At 30.8% G+C, this 19,536-nt stretch overlaps 1 protein-coding gene across 1 annotated transcript; it reads left to right on the top strand.

The window, feature by feature from the left end:
- Positions 1–10,998: 10,998 nt before the first annotated feature.
- On the top strand, positions 10,999–12,118 carry LOC107936392 (dehydration-responsive element-binding protein 1E). The gene has a single exon (XM_016869117.2). It carries the CDS (start codon positions 11,156–11,158, stop codon positions 11,903–11,905), a length of 750 nt encoding a protein of 249 aa, XP_016724606.1. The 5' UTR covers positions 10,999–11,155; the 3' UTR covers positions 11,906–12,118.
- The last annotated feature ends 7,418 nt before the right edge of the window (positions 12,119–19,536 follow it).

Raw genomic sequence — 19,536 nt, 5'->3', positions numbered from 1 at the left:
TGAGCCACACATAGTTCAAATTTCAAAATTTAAATTTATAAACTTACAATCACATAGATTTTAACATTATAGTCCATCAAACTTTCATTCATCAATTTCTATCATCAAATACAAAATTTTTGCAATTTCCTATCATGACCGAATGCACAATTAACCAACATTTAACAAATTAATTCATGGGTTTAAAGTAAAACCAAGAGAGGAACTCAAAAACATGAATTTTCAACCAAACTACCATGAACTTACCTTGAATTTATCTCCCCCCAAATGACCGAATATTCAAGAGCTTCACTTCTTCTTTTTAGTTTCTTTAGTTTCGGCTAAGTGATAAGAAAAAAAAAATAAAGCTCCACTTTGTTTTTATCACCACATTTTTATGTTATAAAATAACATATTATTTTATAACATAATTTAAGTTTATAATTTATTATTATTATTAAGCACATGATGTATTAACCAACCCCACTATCGTACACTTACATAAAGTGGTAAAATAGACATGCAAATCCTCTACTTTAGTCATTTACAAAATTAATCACTTGGACATTTAGCTACCACATTTTCAAAGTTTCTCAAACAAGTCCTTTTTAGCTAATTCCACATTCAAATGACAAAATTAAGACACAATACTTTCACACATGCACTTTCACATATAATAAGCATATAATATAACATGTAATTATTTTTGTGACTCGGTTTTGTGGTCACGAAACCACTTCCCGACTAGGGTCAAATTAGGGCTGTCACACAGAGGGTTGAGACAAGGTGATCCGCTCAGTCCGTATTTATTCCTTATTTGTGCTGAAGGTTTTTTACGGATATTGGACAAAGTGAAAAGGGAGGGAAAGATTTCAGGGGCCAGGATAGGAAGAAGAAATATTTCAATAACGTATCTATTTTTTGCTGATGATTGTATGCTGTTCGGAGAGGCATCGACTGATAGTGCTAGCCAAATGAAAGGTATAATCAATGAGTATGAAGTGATTTCAGGGCAAATGGTCAATTTTGACAAATCATTGATTTATTTTAGTGGAAATGTTGAATAGGAAGAACAGGAGCGAGTGGGTAATATTTTGGGAGTGAGAATTTCTAATAATCCGGAAAAGTATTTGAGGTTGCCTACAATGGTGGGCCAAAGGAAAAAAAAGGCATTCATTGAGATTAAAAATCGTTTTAACAAATTGATAAACAGTTGGAGTATTCGGGTTTTATCGGCTGGGGGGAAGGAAGTATTTCTCAAATCTGTTTTACAGGTTATTCCAATTTATGCGATGCAATGATTTAAATTACCAATTTCTTTTTGTCAATATCTTGAGAATATAATGTGTAAATTTTGGTGGTGTAATCCAAAAAAATAATAAAGGGATTCATTGGTGTAAGTGGAGCGATATGTGCGTCCCCAAAACGAAGGGAGGGTTGGGTTTTAAAAATTTATCAAAGTTTAATATGGCCTTGTTAGCAAAACAGGGATGGAAGATTATTATGCAACCTGATAGTTTGTTGGCACGAGTAATGAAAGCGAAGTATTTTCCAAAAGGGGATTTTATGAGTGCAAGAGTTGGTTCTTACCCTTCGTATACCTGGCGAAGCATTTGGGGAGCCAGACGCCTATTAGAAGATGGGATTGGCTGGAGAATCAGGAACGAGCGGAATGTCAATATATGGAATGATGTATGGTTGCCTGAAGTTGGAAATGGTAGAGTTTAATGTCAGCAAATTAATATAAGGTATACTATGGTGTCAGATTTAATAGATAGGGAGGCTGTTACCTGGAAACATGAGGAAATACGATCATTGTTTGGTGAGGACCAAATGCAGAGAATTATTGCAATCCCATTGGTGAACATCGAGCTTCAAGATGCATTGGTTTGGAGGGGGGATAATACAGGGATATATACAGCAAAGACAGGATACAAATGGAGAAATACAATAGAAACACCCAATATACAACAAAACTTTCTATCTAAGTTTTACAGGAGACTTTGGGATATGAAGGTACCAAGCAAGATACGTATACATTTATGGAGAGTGGCTAAGAAGTATATGTCGGTTCTGTTTAATTTGAAAATTAGTAGGTTGGTGAATAACACGATGTGCCGAGTATGTCACGAAGATGAGGAGACAATTAGCCATGTATACAGAGACTGCTCTTTCACTCGCCAAGTTCTTCGGGAGCTAGGATGTGGTAATTCTCCATGCAATACAGAAGCAAATTGGAATATATGGTTAGCGGTGGAATATGAAAACCTTGCGGAAGAGGAGTGCATAAAAAGAACTATATTCTTCTGGGATATTTGGTATAATAGAAACAAAGTGTATCATGAGGGTAGCAGGGCTAATGTGCATGACACAGTGGAATTCATTAATGCATATTATGCAGAAATCAAACACGTGAGTGATGTCACGAAGAGTAGAAATGAGATTAATAATAAAGCATGGCGGCCACCCAACGATAACAGAATAAAAGTTAATTTTGATGCAGCCTTCAAGCAGAATCAAAATAAATCAGTGTCAGGAATTATCGCGAGAAACAAAGAAGGCGAGGTCATGGCAGCGTGCACTTACCCAAGGAGAAATATAGTAGATCCGACCATTACGGAGGCTAGAGCGTGTTTACAGGCAGTCACCATGGCAGAGGACTTGGGTTTTCAAGAGGTTGAGGTAAAGGGGGACGCGTTGACAGTCATTAAGAAACTAACATTGAATTCAGAGGACAAATCAACTATCCGAGGTTACATCCAAGAAATAAAAAGGAAAGCTTGCATATTTAGAAGTATACAATTTAGCCACATACCGAGAGAAGCCAACAGAGTAGCGCATGAGTTAGGAAGAGAAGGATGGAGATTCGAAGATCCACAGTATTGGATGGAAGAGGTACCCAACACAGTGGAGGATCTGGTGAATAGGGACCGAAATCACAATAATGGTAGAAGAGATAATAATAACGAGTCCGGATCTGGAAATGATAGGGTGATTTGATGAGCTCGAATGTTTAGTGGAGGCTAGCGGTCGAAAAGTTATATGCTGAAGAGGATTCAGAGGAAGGGCCTAAGTAACAACTCATGCAGTAAAAACAATGGGTATACAGAAGGAGAGGAGTTTCTGGGTTTAGCATTTCATTTACTTTTTGCTTTAGTTTTAAAGATTTCTTTTCTTTTGATATTATTAAAACGTTCCATTTCTTTATTGCGATCATTTTCCCTAGGCGCCGAATAAGTAGCCCATTAGAATTAGACAGTTGTAATAGAAATTTATTGTTGCATAGGAGGTGTGCTAAAATCCCATCAATAAATAAAACAATTTGATTTTAAAAAAACGATGGTAAAAAGTCACGACTCAGAACTCACTAGAAAAAATAAACTTAGGAAATTAAAATGTTAAAAAAAAAGATTTAATTTGCCGCAACATTTGTAATAAATAATGATATTTTTCAATTGTTTTTTTTGTCATCGTTCTTTTTAAACCATATGTAACACCCCCTAACCCCAAACCGTCGTCGGAATGAGATTATGAGGCATTACCGGACATATCAGACAACTTACGAATAATTTACAATTAATATAACTTTCATAGTATAATATAATAATTAAGTCTCTATCTTGGACTCTCGAAGTTCAAACACGTATTAAAAGTAGAACGGGACTTGTTCGAGTATTCCAATTTTTTTATAAAAAATTTCGGCAGCATTTCTGCTTATTTTTACCTAAACCTCCTGCAAATTCAAACCAAAATCACCAACACCAATGTTTCACATTCATATAACTAATATTTATATCATTAACATAATTTTAACTTAATAACTATCATAGCATCATTCAAAATTTGATTATAAACTTCATTCATTTAACAACTTAATGTTCATGTATCAAAATATCATGTACTTTCCTTACCATTTCATTTAACCATCTAAATCTTATAATTCATCCTTCACTACTCAAAGTAATATACATATTCAAGTGATTAAACAACACCTATGTACATACCACCTTTACCCAAAAGAAAAATATACATCACCAAGTTTGTGTTGGAGTCGGGATTGTTCTGGATGCTGAGCCTGGACACTTGACTTCTACTAACCTGCGCACGGAAACAACCGTACGCTGAGTATGGATATACTCAGTGGTATTACTATAAATCAAGACTATTTAACATTAATAAATTACAAACATCAACCATAAATTTTATAATTATTTAAACTACTTTTATATATAATTATTTTACTTCATAAATCTTAAATTCATAATTCATTTTTCCCATACTAACTCAATTCATAATTTAGTTCATACATTCTTTCTCGTACTTTTCAATAGTGCTAAAACAAATAATCTCTTTTTCAAAATTTCATTTCAATTATTTACCCTATTAACAAAGCTCGGACTATGACAGATACTCGGATTTCCACCCAAACACACCAGAATGTCCAACCCAAACACACCCAGAATATTTTAAATCCTCCATAACACACCAGTAAGGCATTAAGTGCATCTTTGGATAAATCGAAGTATATAATAACAGAAACATCTTCTCGGCCGAACTACAATCTCCTCATCACATCACAAATCCAATGGCATACCATTTGTATCAAATCTAGTCCGACAAGTTAATAGGGTATTATTTTACTTTTTCTAATTTCAATTTCATTTACACAAAATTTTCAATAATCATTCAATTCAAATATCTATTATCTTAATCCATATACAAATTAATTTTCACACAAGTGTATACCATCAACACCATACAATTGTCACCATTTATTTATTTTTCAATCAATACACTTTTCAAATAATCATATACTTACCTCAAGTCTTACTTACCATACATAACAATTAAAATTTCAGCAATCAATAATAATTAAAATTTGAATTATAGTAATACACACCGTAATTCTCCCGTTTTAGTCCTCGATGACTTTCTCCTTTCCTTTCGATGCTGACGTTTCAGTTTTTTGTTGGCTACGAAAATAATAGTAATTTATATTATTATTTACAGCATTAATTATAATAAATAATTAAATTTCTAAACAATTCCTACCTTATTCCCAATTTAATCCTAACTAAACTTAATTATTTTCTTAATCCAATTCACTTTCTTTTTATATTCAAATTTTGTCTAAACTTATATTTAACTATAAAATTTCCAGCATATTTCCCTAATTTCGAAATTTCTTCAATTTAGTCCTTACAACATAAAACTTATAGCCTAGTTTACAATTTAATCCCTTAATCAATTCTAACTTAGAATTCATTCAATTAAATCCCTAATTCCATAATTTATCCAACATGAACCATATTTGGAAACATATGAACTCTTGAACTATCAACTTAATTTCATCAAAATCTTGTTTTAAAGCTTCTAAAACATCAAAATTAACTAAAAAAGACTTAATTGACTTACCAAATTAACTCCAAGCTTTAAATCCTTAGTTTTCTCTTTTATTTTTCTATCCATTTTTCTTTCTCTTTTTCTCCCCTGCTTCCCGTTTTCAATTCTGTTTCTATTCCCTTTTGTTTCTTTATTTCTCTTTTATATTTATTTGTTTTACTTATTTAATTAGCATATATTATAATATATTTATTTTAAATATCTATTTTAACATCATTTACATATTTTACAATTGTACACATATTTAATTCTACATTTGTACCAATAATTTTATTACATTTGTCATTATTTAATTTGTTTCTCAAACAAAAATCTCATAATTTAATAATTTAATTATTTAATTAACAAATATCTTTTTACTTAAATTATAAGTAATTAAGTATTTAGATTACAAATGTACCAATATAATTTTTACACATGTATATTTTTATTACCATACAATTATTTACTATTTAATTTATTTAATAATAATGCTAATAATAATAATCTAATATAAAACCATAATGTTAATTAATAATGTTAATCGAAATAGTGAACAATGGCAAAGATGACAAAAGGTGGCAACACAGAATACCACCCAAAAACCAATAGCAACCAAAAGATACAAGGAGAGCTTTTTTGGGATTTTTGGTAGCAAACTTTGTAACACCCCCTAACCCCAAACCGTCGCCGGGACGAGGTTATGAGGCATTACCGGACATATCAGACAACTTACGAATAATTTACAATTAATATAACTTTCATAGTATAATATAATAATTAAGTCCCTATCTTGGACTCTCGAAGTTCAAACACGTATTAAAAGTAGAACGGGACATCTTCGAGTATTTAAAAATTTTTTTTTATAAAAAAATTTCGGCCGCATTTCTGCTTATTTTTACCTAAACCTCCTGCAAATTCAAACCAAAATCACCAACACCAATGTTTCATATTCATATAACTAATATTTATATCATTAACATAATTTTAACTTAATAACTATCATAGCATCATTCAAAATTGATTATAAACTTCATTCATTTAACAACTTAATGTTCATGTATCAAAATATCATGTACTTTCCTTACCATTTCATTTAACCATCTAAATCTTATAATTCATCCTTCACTACTCAAAGTAATATACATATTCAAGTGACTAAACAACACTTATGTACATGCCACCTTTACCCAAAAGAAAAATATACATCACCAAGTTTGTGTTGGAGTCGGGATTGTTCTGGATGCTGAGCCGGGACACTTGACTTCTACTAACCTATGCACGGAAACAACCGTACGCTGAGTATAGATATACTCAGTGGTATTACTATAAATCAAGACTATTTAACATTAATAAATTACAAACATCAACCATAAATTTTATAATTATTTAAACTACTTTTATATATAATTATTTTACTTCATAAATCTTAAATTCATAATTCATTTTTCTCATATTAACTCAATTCATAATTTAATTCATACATTCTTTCTCGTACTTTTCAATAATGCTAAAACAAATAATCTCATTTTCAAAATTTCATTTCAATTATTTACCCTATTAACAAAGCTCGGACTATGACAGATACGCAGATTTCCCCCCAAACACACCAGAATGTTCAACCCAAACACACCCAGAATATTTTAAATCCTCCATAATACACCAGTAAGGTATTAAGTGCTTCTTCAGATAAATCGAAGTATATAATAACAGAAACATCTTCTCGGCCGAACTACAATCTCCTCATCACATCACAAATCCAATGGCATGCCATTTGTATCAAATCTAGTCCGACAAGTTAATAGGGTATTATTTTACTTTTTCTAATTTCAATTTAATTTACACAAAAATTTTCAATACTCATTCAATTCAAATATCTATTATCTTAATTCATATACAAATTAATTTTCACACAAGTGTATACCATCAACACCATACAATTGTCACCATTTATTTACTTTTCAATCAATACACTTTTCAAATAATCACATACTTACCTCAAGTCTTACTTACCATACATAATAATTAAAATTTCAGCAATCAATAATAATTAAAATTTGAGTTATAGTAATACACACCGTAATTCTCCCGTTTTAGTCCTCGATGACTTTCTCCTTTCCTTTCGATGCTGATGTTTCAGGTACTTTGTTGGCTACGAAAATAATAGTAATTTATATTATTATTTACAGCATTAATTATAATAAATAATTAAATTTCTAAACAATTCCTACCTTATTCTCAATTTAATCCGAACTAAACTTAATTATTTTCTTAATCCAATTCACTCTCTTTTTCTATTCAAATTTTGTCTAAACTTATATTTAACTATAAAATTTCCAGCATATTTCCCTAATTTCGAAATTTCTTCAATTTAGTCCCTTCAACATAAAACTTATAGCCTAGTTTACAATTTAATCCCTTAATCAATTCTAACTTAGAATTCATTCAATTAAATCCCTAATTCCATAATTTATCCAACATGAACCATATTTGGAAACATATAAACTCTTGAATTATCAACTTAATTTCATCAAAACTTGTTTTAAAGCTTCTAAAATATCAAAATTAAGAGAAAAGGACTTAATTAAGCTTACCAATTAAACTTGAAGCTTTAAAATCCCAATTTCCCTTTTTATTTTCTTTCCCTATTTTCGTTTTGTTCCCTGCTTCGTTTCTGTTTCTTTTGTTTTGTTTCTTTGTTTCCTTAATTCTTTTTATGCTTTATTATTTTATTAACATAATATAATATTAATATCATATATTAAAATATCTTTTACTTTAATATTAAGTAAATTAATAATTATATAACAAGTGTACATATTTATATTATTACAAATGTCATTATCTAATTTGCTTATCAAATAAAAATCTCATGATTTAATTAATACAATTAATAATTATAAAATATCTTTATACTTAAATTATAAGTAATTAAATATTTAAATTACAATTGTACCAATACAATTCCTACACGTGTATATTTTATTACCATACAATTGTCTTCTTTTTAATTTATTTAATAATAATGCTAATAATAAGAATCTAATATAAAACCATAATGTTAATTAATAATTATAATAATTTAATATAAAACCATAATAATAATATTATAATATATAAAACCTAAAAAAAATCTTTGATTTTATTTCACCAATATGCCGCCTCATTTGTAGTCAATGGCTTAATTGCCATTTTAATCCTTTTTTATTTTCTATTGCTTTATAATTAAACTTTTACCCTTTATTCAATTTAATCCTTTTTATTACTTACTCTAAATTAAGCTAAATTCACCTAATTAGATCCTAATTAGACACACCACTAGGCTCATAAATATTTTTAATAATTATTTTCAAACTTATTTCACTAAGACGGAGGCCCTATAACTCACTTTTCCTGTGCCCGTAAATTTCGGGTTATTACACCATATTAATGTCGTCTATGTGTCATGCTGTACCACAAAAAAATATTTTTTTTACCATGCATTTTTTGTATTAATGTATAAAATTGAAAAGATGATTATTTTAAAAAAGTAATATCGGTGCCACCAAAGTGTCTGGTGACATCACTTAAAAAAATATTTTTTTCTTCATTGTAATAATTGGCATATAATTAGGTTTGATTTAAGGCAGTGTTGTCTGACACATTAGTGAAAACCAAATGCACCATAGAAAAAAATTCATTTTTGTAATAAATATAAATTTTATACTATTTTCATAATTAATTATTATTTTTATTTAAAAAAAAACAGTGTTGTTAAAGTATCCACACATAGTTTTTTCTTGTTCCTTTTTACTTCATATGCCATCCAATAATTTAGACAACATATTAAGTTGGTAAATTCTAATATAAAATGCTAATAATTTTAATGAATTGAATTAAGATTTTAAATTTTTTTAATTTTTAAATATAAAAAAATAATTCTCAAGTTTTGTACAAATACAAGAATTGATTATATATATTAACCTAATTATAATATACAAAGGAAAAATTATAAATGACAGTAAACTTGAAAGTTAGGAAATGCTGATTTTATGTTCACCGTCAACCTTTTTTAATCTTCAATCTTATCGTGGTTTATAATTCTACTTAATTGCATCAAAATTAAATGTGCATGGACTGAAATGCTTAGAGAGATTAAATTGTGACTTGTGAGTGCATTGCAAGGACATATCAGAAAAGTTGGAAATTTTGTGGGATATTTTGGGCTAAAAGCCCCAATCAAGGACTTCATAACTTAAAAAGTAAGGTAGGGATTCAAGTTCACATTTCCTCTTTAAAGCCACGTGACCAACGTGGAACTTGAAGCGAAAAAGAGTTTTTTTTTTTTTGGGCGGAGGAAAAAGGTTTATTAATAGTATTTTTTTTATCATAAATGTTTATAATAATGAAATTATATTTGGTACATGTTTCGATGAAATTTTTAATAGGGTTGCCGTGAAGATAGAGTATAATAAAATATGAAGAAATTAATAAATATACAAAAGAATCGGGTTACGTGATAATTTTTTAATTCTGCATATAAAGAAAGTTAGAAAATTTTATTATTAATATATTAAATATTAACTTTAAATATGAGGATAATGTATTTCAGCACATTCGAACTTATATTCTCTTGTATTGGTAACAATGTCCATGCCAATTGAGGTATGACTCAATCGACAATTCCTATACTTTTTTAATTTAAATGATAACATCATTAAAATTATTTAATTAAATTCGTTGGCACGACATTTTAATAAAAAAAACTCATTTAATAGTTATGCAACAAAAATGATATTGTAATATATTTAAATTTAACAAAAATTTGATAATATTAAAATTTAGACTTACACTTTTTAATTTGAAAAATAAAAAAATTAAATTTCTAAAAATAAAAATTGAGAAACATAATTCAAAATGTGCAAAGTCTACACCAACACAGAGTATATTTTAAACTAATAATTATTATTACTATAAATAAACATAAAAGGAATAATAAACAAAAAAAATATTTTAATATAAAATATAAATGCAGTACCAAAATTTCTTTGAAATTTAATAACTTAAAAATGAAAAAAGAAACATTTTTTATGTACTAAAATTATTTTTCAGTTGCATTATTAAAAAAAAAAGTATCGATACAAGATGTTTATGCATGATGCGAGTGAACTTAAACATTTAAGATCTCAAAAAATTAATGATACATAATAGAAAAATAAAAATTAAATAAGCATGTTAAAATCAAGCTATATAATCAGGATAAGATTAAGAGAATGGAATAGTTTAAATGAATTGAATTTAAAATTTGTCTAATTACCTCTCACTGCCCCCTAATCCCACACCAAGAGAAAATGAAAAACGTGTCGAAGTGCAATTCCCATCAAAACACGTGCTAAACACCTTAGCTTACTGAGTTTATAAATTGTAATCTTAGCTGTAAAAGCCCAAAAAGGCCAAATCAAAAACAAAAACCAAGCCAATACCTGGAGCTTGGATTTGTAGATTAGACCTTTGTTTGTTGTTTTATCTCAGCTCCAATGTGGGACCTTTAGAACTTCATAGCTGGCACTCTTATAATATGCGCGTCCGTGTCTAAATCGCACTCTATCTGCCCCCACGCCCTTTCCCTCCTAAACTATATATACCTTTCTCCAACTCTCTTGCTGCTTGAAAAATCCAAATCCAAATCCAAAAGATTCAACTTCCAAAACCGAACCCAGACACCATAATCTCGAGACCGTTTTGAAAAAGTACTTTACTGCTCCTTTTGCTGCTTAAAAACCCAACACCCATAACTTGTTTTTTACTCAATTCAATGGATATTCCAAGTCAAACGTCTGACGTCCCCTTCTCCAAGTCTAATTCTATGCGTGCTGAAAGGGTGGAGCCATCTTCATCTTCTGAAGGGGGCATTGGTGGCCGGCGAGCTGTTCACTCTGACGAGGAAGTGCTTTTACTAGCGACCAACAGGCCTAAGAAACGAGCAGGGAGGAGAGTATTCAAGGAGACGCGGCATCCGGTTTTTAGAGGTGTTCGAAGGAGGAATAATGATAAATGGGTATGCGAATTGCGGGAGCCTAATAAAAAGACTCGTATTTGGCTTGGAACGTATCCCACCCCTGAAATGGCTGCCCGGGCACATGATGTAGCTGCATTAGCATTCAGAGGCAAGGCTGCTTGCCTTAACTTCGCTGACTCTGTTTGGAGGTTACCCGTGCCTGCTTCCAACGATGCCGCCGATATCAGGAGAGCCGCAGCTGAGGCAGCTGAAGCATTTAGGCCTCCAGTATTCCAGGAACTCTCCGGTAGCGACGTCAGGCAGGGAAGCTTTAAGGCTTCCGATTGTGAAGTTTCGAGCAGTGACGTCAAGTTGGAAAACAAGAAGAAAATGGCAGCCGAAGGTGAAGTTTCGACAGAGAAATTTCACTTCATGGATGAAGAAGAAATGTTCTACGTGCCTAAGTTGCTTGACAGCATGGCTGAAGCGCTTCTACTTTCACCACCAAGGAATCGCGATGAAGTTGACAGTGATATCGATGTGTCTTTATGGAGTTACTCAATCTGAAGTGTACAAACTACAAACTACTGCAAGTGTTTTTTTTTTTTTTCTTTTTGTAATATATGATCTTTTTGTGTAAGGTTTTAGGTAAAGATGTACAACTGGTATGGTATTGTTGAATTTGAAGAGGTCAGAGGGCATGTAAGATATACGACTCGACTACGAGTTCGTTCCCCTGTTTCCAACAAGTCAACAACTAATTATTAAAAACTTTCTTTTTGTCTTCTCTTAAATTATTAAGTCATCCAATCCAAAAGATTATCCTTCGGAACCGGAACAACAAACATGTATGGGCATCTCAATGATTATACATTTGAGTAGTAAACAAATCCTAAAATTCGAGTTTGTAGATAAAAAAATAATATTAGAAATTTTTTTTATTTACTATAAATTTAATTAAAATTTTATATAACTACCCAATACACAATAATTTCAATTTGTATATAGAAAAACATCGTACTTTTTAAGAAAACAAAAAGAAATTAATTTCTTTTCAGTAAAAGTATCATAGATGTTCATGTATTAAGAGTTAGATTACATTTTAACTTCTTCTACTAAAAAATAAGTAAATTAATCATTATACTTTAGCCAATAAAATTTTTATTTACTTCTATTATTAAAAACTAGCATAACTAATAAAATAACCATATAGTTACACATAGCACTGAAAATAGATTAAAATTTTATCGCATAAAAACTAATTAACTTATTTTTTAATAAAAAATAAAATACAATTTAACTCCTACTATTAATATTTCTATTAATATTTTTATTTCTTCCCCGTTAGAGCTTTTTTGGTTAACAATCCGGGTGTATCGATTTATCCAAACTTGAAACTTATAGACCGGAAGCGTGTGAGAAGCGTAAATGGTATCACATCACATGACTCCCATCCCATCGGTTTTTATTTTTTAGCCTCTTATTCTTATCAAGTGTTTTTCCCCCTTTTTTGATGAAATAAGAATATTAAGTCTTAATTAACCATTTTAATGCTCGGTATAATCCAATTAATTCACAAATGTTTTATAGTACTTGAAATGTTTTATAAAGTATGTCGTAATTTCGAAATATTGGAAGGAATCGTATATATAAAATATTACATCTTTTCTTTTAATGGTAGTTACATGGATAATTTGAACTAATCAGGTACAACTATAAAAAATTTATTTAAAATATTTTTATCACGACTATTGAAGTCAATTATTATTATTTATTTCTTAATATATTTATTCAAATCAGCTCAATAATTAATTTTTCGTATTTTATAAATTTATGAAGAGTAATATATTAATCACAATTTTTAAAATTATTATATACTTAAAATAATGATCAAATCTTCAATAACCGATTAAAATAAGAAATATTCTTACTATTTTACTCGACTCTCTTTTTTTTTTTTAAGTAGGAACAAAAAAAGCATATCTGAAAAAAAACTTGTTTATTGTTTCCAAATTGAGGATAGAAGTATATAATGAATATAGAATTATAGGATGGAATGGAATGACGTCGTAGTCGAAGGAAACAAAAGAGGAACAAGTTTCACTTCGACGTTGGGGCTTTTTTTGGTTAATACGCACTGACGTATATCCAAATTGAAAATGAAGAGACTGGAAGCGCGTGAGCAACGTAAATGGTATCACATCACCATCACTCCCAGCCCTAGTTACATGGATAAGTTTATTCAGGAACAGTTTTATTGAAGCCGTCAAAGGCCACTTTTTCAAATTAAAGTAGGAACAAACTAAGTACGGCCCGTGTCAAAACAATTTTAATTTTGCAAAGCAGGGGACGCCACATGTTTGTTAGCGTAGATGCGTGCGGAAGATTAGGCCCAATTGACCCTTTCATATAAGACACTGCGACGACAGGCCCAATTCAATTTGCATCGCAACTTCCCGTGAGTTGGGATTTGAAATTTTATTTGTTCAAGTGAAACTTTAAATTTGACAAATATTCTCACATCAGGACTTCAATTTTTTTATCTAATTTAATTATTGAAAATCTTAAAATTCAACCCTTAACATAGGAACAATGACTAAGTTTAGGACATATCTTGGACAAAAAAAAATTTTAGACCCCAATCTAAAAAAAATTGTCAAGTTCAGACTCCAAATAATGATTTAACCCTTAAATATATATTAATTTGACTTCACTAACTTGAATATATTTTATAGATAATACTTGTTTGTGTTTAACTAAAATAACTGAAATATATTATACAGAGTATTCTCATTTCTGTTTAGGAGTGACAAAAGAAAAACCCTCTAACTTGACAAATTTGAATCCATCTCGACTTTATAAGGGTGATTTTTTTTAGGTAAGCTACATTATTAGTCATTAAATTACGGGTAAGTTCTTATTTTGATCACTTAATTAAAAAAAAAGTTACAACTTGTAACAGCCCATTTTTAGTGAAATTAGAATAGTAGTTTTGAGACCACAGATCCGAGTCAGAAAAAAATTATTTTAAAATTATTGCATGGTCTGCATTATGATAGGAATGTTATATGAAAATTTTGATAAGAAAATTTTACCGATTTCATAATCAATTATAGAAAGGACCAAATTGCATAAAAATATAAAAGTTGAATTCAAGTAGCTAGAAGGATTAAATAGCTATGGAATTCAAAACTTGAGGTCCTTATATGGTAATTAGACCATTAAGAAAAATTAGTAGATATTTATGATGAATCATCCATGGAAAATTAGAAAAAGAAAATGACTAAATTGGAAAGTGGAGAAATTAATGGATGATAAATAAATTAAATAGATATATCATAATATTATTATCATCTTTTTCCCCAAAAATACATGGAAACCCTAGGAAAGAGAAAGCAAGCTTTCTTGGTTTAATTAAGTAAGTAATCTTGTCCCTTTTTTAGTAATTTTTATATTTCCGAGACCGGAATAGTTTAATCTATCTATTTTGGGGATTAATTTGTAAAGATATCAAAGTATAGAAATTTTTCCATAAATTTAAATGCTGAAATTTTGAAATTTATGGTAGAAAATGAAAGGTTGCTGATAGATAAACAACTTTTATAAAGTGAATTTTCATGAAATTATAATTTCGGGATTAAATTGCAAAAATGTAAAATTCATGAATTTTTTTTATTTTTATGAAATATATATGCTGTAAATATTATATGTAAAAATTAGTTAGGCTTGGAATAAGAATTAAATTGCATAAATTTCATTTTACGAGCCTAGGGACGAAATCGTCATTTATGAAAAGTATAGGGGCAAAATGATAATTTTTCCTAGGATGTGAATTAAATTAATTTGAGTATGAAATGGATTAAATTGACATTAAATTCATTTATATAGATCCAGAAAGACCTAATACTAAGTTGGATCGAGGAAAACAAAAAGTTTCAAATTAGTATATTCTCATATAGAACAAGTGTCGAGGTAAGTTCGTGTAACTAAATTGTGTACGTTTATATGATTGAATGAAATGTTGTATATGTGAATTGTATAATTTCCATGTATATGAAATTGATTAAATATCTGATAATGCCCGATAAATGTTAAGTCCCGTTTAAACAAATGAAAATCGATGGATACAAGTTTTCCGTAATGGTTGTTGTCTTGCATATGTTGCAGACATGCCATTGCTCGAAAGAGCATCCCGTATTAGCCCTCTCGAGTTTCCTATATAAGGTTTTTGAGAGCTTCCCGTTATAGCTCTTCAGAGCATCCCAATAAGTTGTGATCCTACATGTGTTGTGGACACATCTTAGCTCTTATGAGCATCCTGATTATAGGCTCTTCATGAGCTTCCCCTTAAATTGGCTCTTTGTGAGCTTCTCGACAGTGCTCACTTGAACTTCTCGATATATGGCTATCCGAAGCTTCCCCTTAAGTGGCTCTTATTGAGCTTCCTAATAGGCTATTCGTGAGCTTCCCGATATGGTTCTTTGTGAACTTCCTGATTATGGCTCTTATGAGTTTCCCGTTATATAGCCTAGATAAACTTCCCGATAGGCTCTTTATGAGTTTCCCAAAATGGCTCTATGTGAGCTTCCCGTTATAAGGCTCGAGAGTGTGCGTCCAGATTATGTGCTCGAAATAGTACCCTTGTATATAAATTGACGGATCAATGATAAGTACATCTTGTGTGTACTACTTGGGTATTCATTGATATTTCAATGATTCAATAGATAAAACTCTTGATATGAGAAAATATGAAAATTAAATGAATTATATCTTGAATATCCCTAAAATACCTGGAAATGGAAGTATGATGAGCTCATATCTGTTTTCTTGATAATCATATAAAATTTCATGGCTAACTTGTTTGGTGTGAGCATGTGTCTAGGCAATTGTCCATATAGTTTTGGGTGCATGTCTGTATGCTAACTTTAAATGAATATGATTGGTAAGTTAATTTCCTATTATACGAACTTACTAAGCATTTGAAATGCTTACACAGTTTTCTTTTCTTTGTTTTATAGTGCTTGGAAGCTCGTAAAGGTTGGAGTTGGTAGGAGCATCATCACACTATCTTTCAGCTCATTTTGGTATAAATAGTAAATTTATTTTGGTATAATGGCATGTATAAGGTAACTCGGCCAATGTTGACATGTGAATGGTGTTTGTAATCTAGCCATTGGAATGACTAGTAATGGTATGATTTGGTACATAATTATAAAGCTATAATATGTTTAACATATATGTGTGCATGGTATAGTTGAATTGAATTATGGTAAATTAGTTTTCACAAAAAAGTAAGTTTGGAAATACATAAATGTAGTGTTAATATATCATATATAACTGTTGCGTTTGGCTTGGATAAGTTGTATTGAATTGGTTGTTGAAAATGATTAAGTGTTGATGTAGGTGCAAGATAAAAAAGGGTGAGAAATAAGGCTTGGAAAATGGCTTATTTTGTTCACACAGGTAGATACACGGGTGTGTGTCTTGACCGTGTGTGACACATAGCCATGCTCACGGGCGTGTGGTTTGGCCGTGTGTCCCTTGTATCTTAAAAATTTAGAAACAGAATGCTCAGAATTTGTCATACGAGCAGAGACACAGGCGTGTGTCTCAGTCATGTGTGACACACGGCCTAGAACACGGGCGTGTATTTTGGTCGTGTGAAACCTGCACCTAATTTTCAAAAATTAAATTGACCACACAGCCCATCACACGGGCGTGTGGGTAGCTGTGTGACCTAAGTCAGAGAGTTACACGGGTAAGGACACGAGCTGGGACAGGTCAATGTGCCTCACATCGAATGCCCACTCGGCCCCCGAGACACGGGGATGTCATTGGCTGTGTGAACCACACGGCCGGGCCACACGGGCGTGTGTCCCCTACGCCTAAGAAAAATTTTAAGACTTCGCAAAAAATTTATGTGATCTCGGTTTAGTCCTAACTCAATTCTAATATGTATTTTGGGCATCGAGAACCCATATAAGGAACATTATGATTAATTATGATTGATTTTCAGAAATGAATATTAAATAGCATAATTTAATTGTAATTGAATTGTAAACTTCGGTAATACTCCGTAACCCTGTTCCGGCGATGGATACAGGTTAGGGGTATTACACAACTAGGTCACTAAATGTTTTGAAATTGTTTTTTTTACCCACATCATGAATATGCCATAAATCGGTAAAAGTACCATGGAAGCCTTTATACTAAGAGTCGGATCACATTTTGTGACAACCCTAATTTGGCCCTAGTCAGAAAGTGGTTTCAAGATCACAAAATCGAGTCACAAAAATAATTAGATGTTATATTCTATGTTTATTTCATGTGAAAGTGCATGTGTGAAAATTTCATGCTTTGATCTTGCCATTTGTGAGTGAAATTATGAAATAGAACTCATGTGAAAATTTTTGAAAATGCTATAGGCTAATTTGTAGTGGCCAAATAACTTATAGTATGAAATAGGTGGATTTGCATGTCAAATTTCCCACCTTAAAACATAGTGGCTGGCCATGATGGGCATGATAAGCATTTGTGCAATTTTTTTTATTGAAATTATGGCATAAGTATGGCACAAATAATATATGTTATTTTGTGTCATAAAATGTTAGTAATAAAATAACAAAAGGAAGTAAAGGACAAGGTTTTTTGTTCGTCCTTGTTCTTCATAGTCGAAAAGAGGAGAGCAAGAGGGGAAAAGCTCTTGAAAAATTCGGTCACTAGGGGAAGAAAAATCCAAGGTAAGTTCATGGTAGTTTACTTCTATCTTGATGTTCACGAGTTCTTCTTGATTCTACCTTAACTCATGAAGCATATTTTTTATTTTTGGTTGTGTTGTGAACATTTGGTCATGAATTGAAATGAGGGAAATGGTTGTTGTTTCATGTTCTTTTGATGAATAATGGAAGATAGGTGAAGTTGAGCCAAGCAAATGAGGATGCATGTGCCTTAGATGCTAAGGGGGAAAATCGGCTAACATGTTGTGTGTATTATGGCCGAATGTGAACTTGGATAATATTGAGTAATGTTTGTGCTTTAAAATGATGAAATGGAGATTATTCTTAAGTGAAGTTATAGGTATGTGATGATTTATTTGTGATATGCATGTTTAAATAACATGCATGCAAGGTATATATGTGTGAAAGAGTGATTTGGTAATAAATCTGCTTGGGACAGCAGCAGTAACGTGATTTTAGAAAATCGCCATAAATTGTGGGAGATGATTTAGAAGCATAATAAATTATGTAATTAAAGCTTAATGAGTATAGTTTCTTATGAAAGAAACCGTGTAAGCAAAAGAATTACCAATAATGAGATATTAGAAGTGATGTGGGACAGGGTCAGAATGACTTTTAGATCCTCTGTTCTGTTTTTATAAAATCATTATAAATTGCACAAAAAGGGTCATAAGATGAAGTTTATATTCTTAGACTCCTTAATGAGTCTAGTTTCAAAAGAAATAAACGAGAACATATTTTGAATTCTGTACAATGAGAAAATTGATTCATAGTGAGGAGTGGTCAGATTAGTCAGACAGTGAAACAGGGGAAACTTTAAGAAAAATCTGGTATTGATTGCCCGAACCAAAAATTCTGAAAATTTTATGGATAAAGTATATATGAGTCTATTTTCAGGGAAAATTAACGGTACTTGATTTGGAGTTTCGTATCTCCAGTTATAAATGATATAGTGACTATTGCTCAGGAAGACAGCTTGCAGTGAAATTATGATTATGTGGTAAATATTGACAAAAATTTGTTAATGAGTTGCTTATTGATTTCTTATAAGCTTACTATGATCAGTAGGTGTGAAAGTCGAATATATATATTATATATTGAAAGTGATGCTCGAATAGTCAAATAATGACTAGTTTAAAATCTGAATTTAAGCTCAAGAGCATAGAGGGGCAAAATTCGGATAAGGGAAAAGAGAAAGTAATCGAATAGCCGTTGTAATCGTTCGACAACATTCAAGGTAAGTTCTTAAGTGTTTAAGCTTGATTCCTTTTTACATGCCCAAGAGTCAAATTAATATGGAAAATGGAATGTAAATTTTATTTAGTTAATGTACCGAATATGTAATGATTTAAGGCTATAAGCCGATTATGGCTATTATGCTTAAGTTGAATTGGATTTGGAAATTTGATGCACTAAATGAGTGTTACAATGAATAAACTATGCCGTATATGTGCTGGTGAA

The sequence above is a fragment of the Gossypium hirsutum genome, chromosome A12 (genome assembly GCF_007990345.1).
Source record: "Gossypium hirsutum isolate 1008001.06 chromosome A12, Gossypium_hirsutum_v2.1, whole genome shotgun sequence".
Taxonomy (NCBI): domain Eukaryota; kingdom Viridiplantae; phylum Streptophyta; class Magnoliopsida; order Malvales; family Malvaceae; genus Gossypium; species Gossypium hirsutum.
This window is presented reverse-complemented; position numbering and strand designations above follow the sequence as displayed.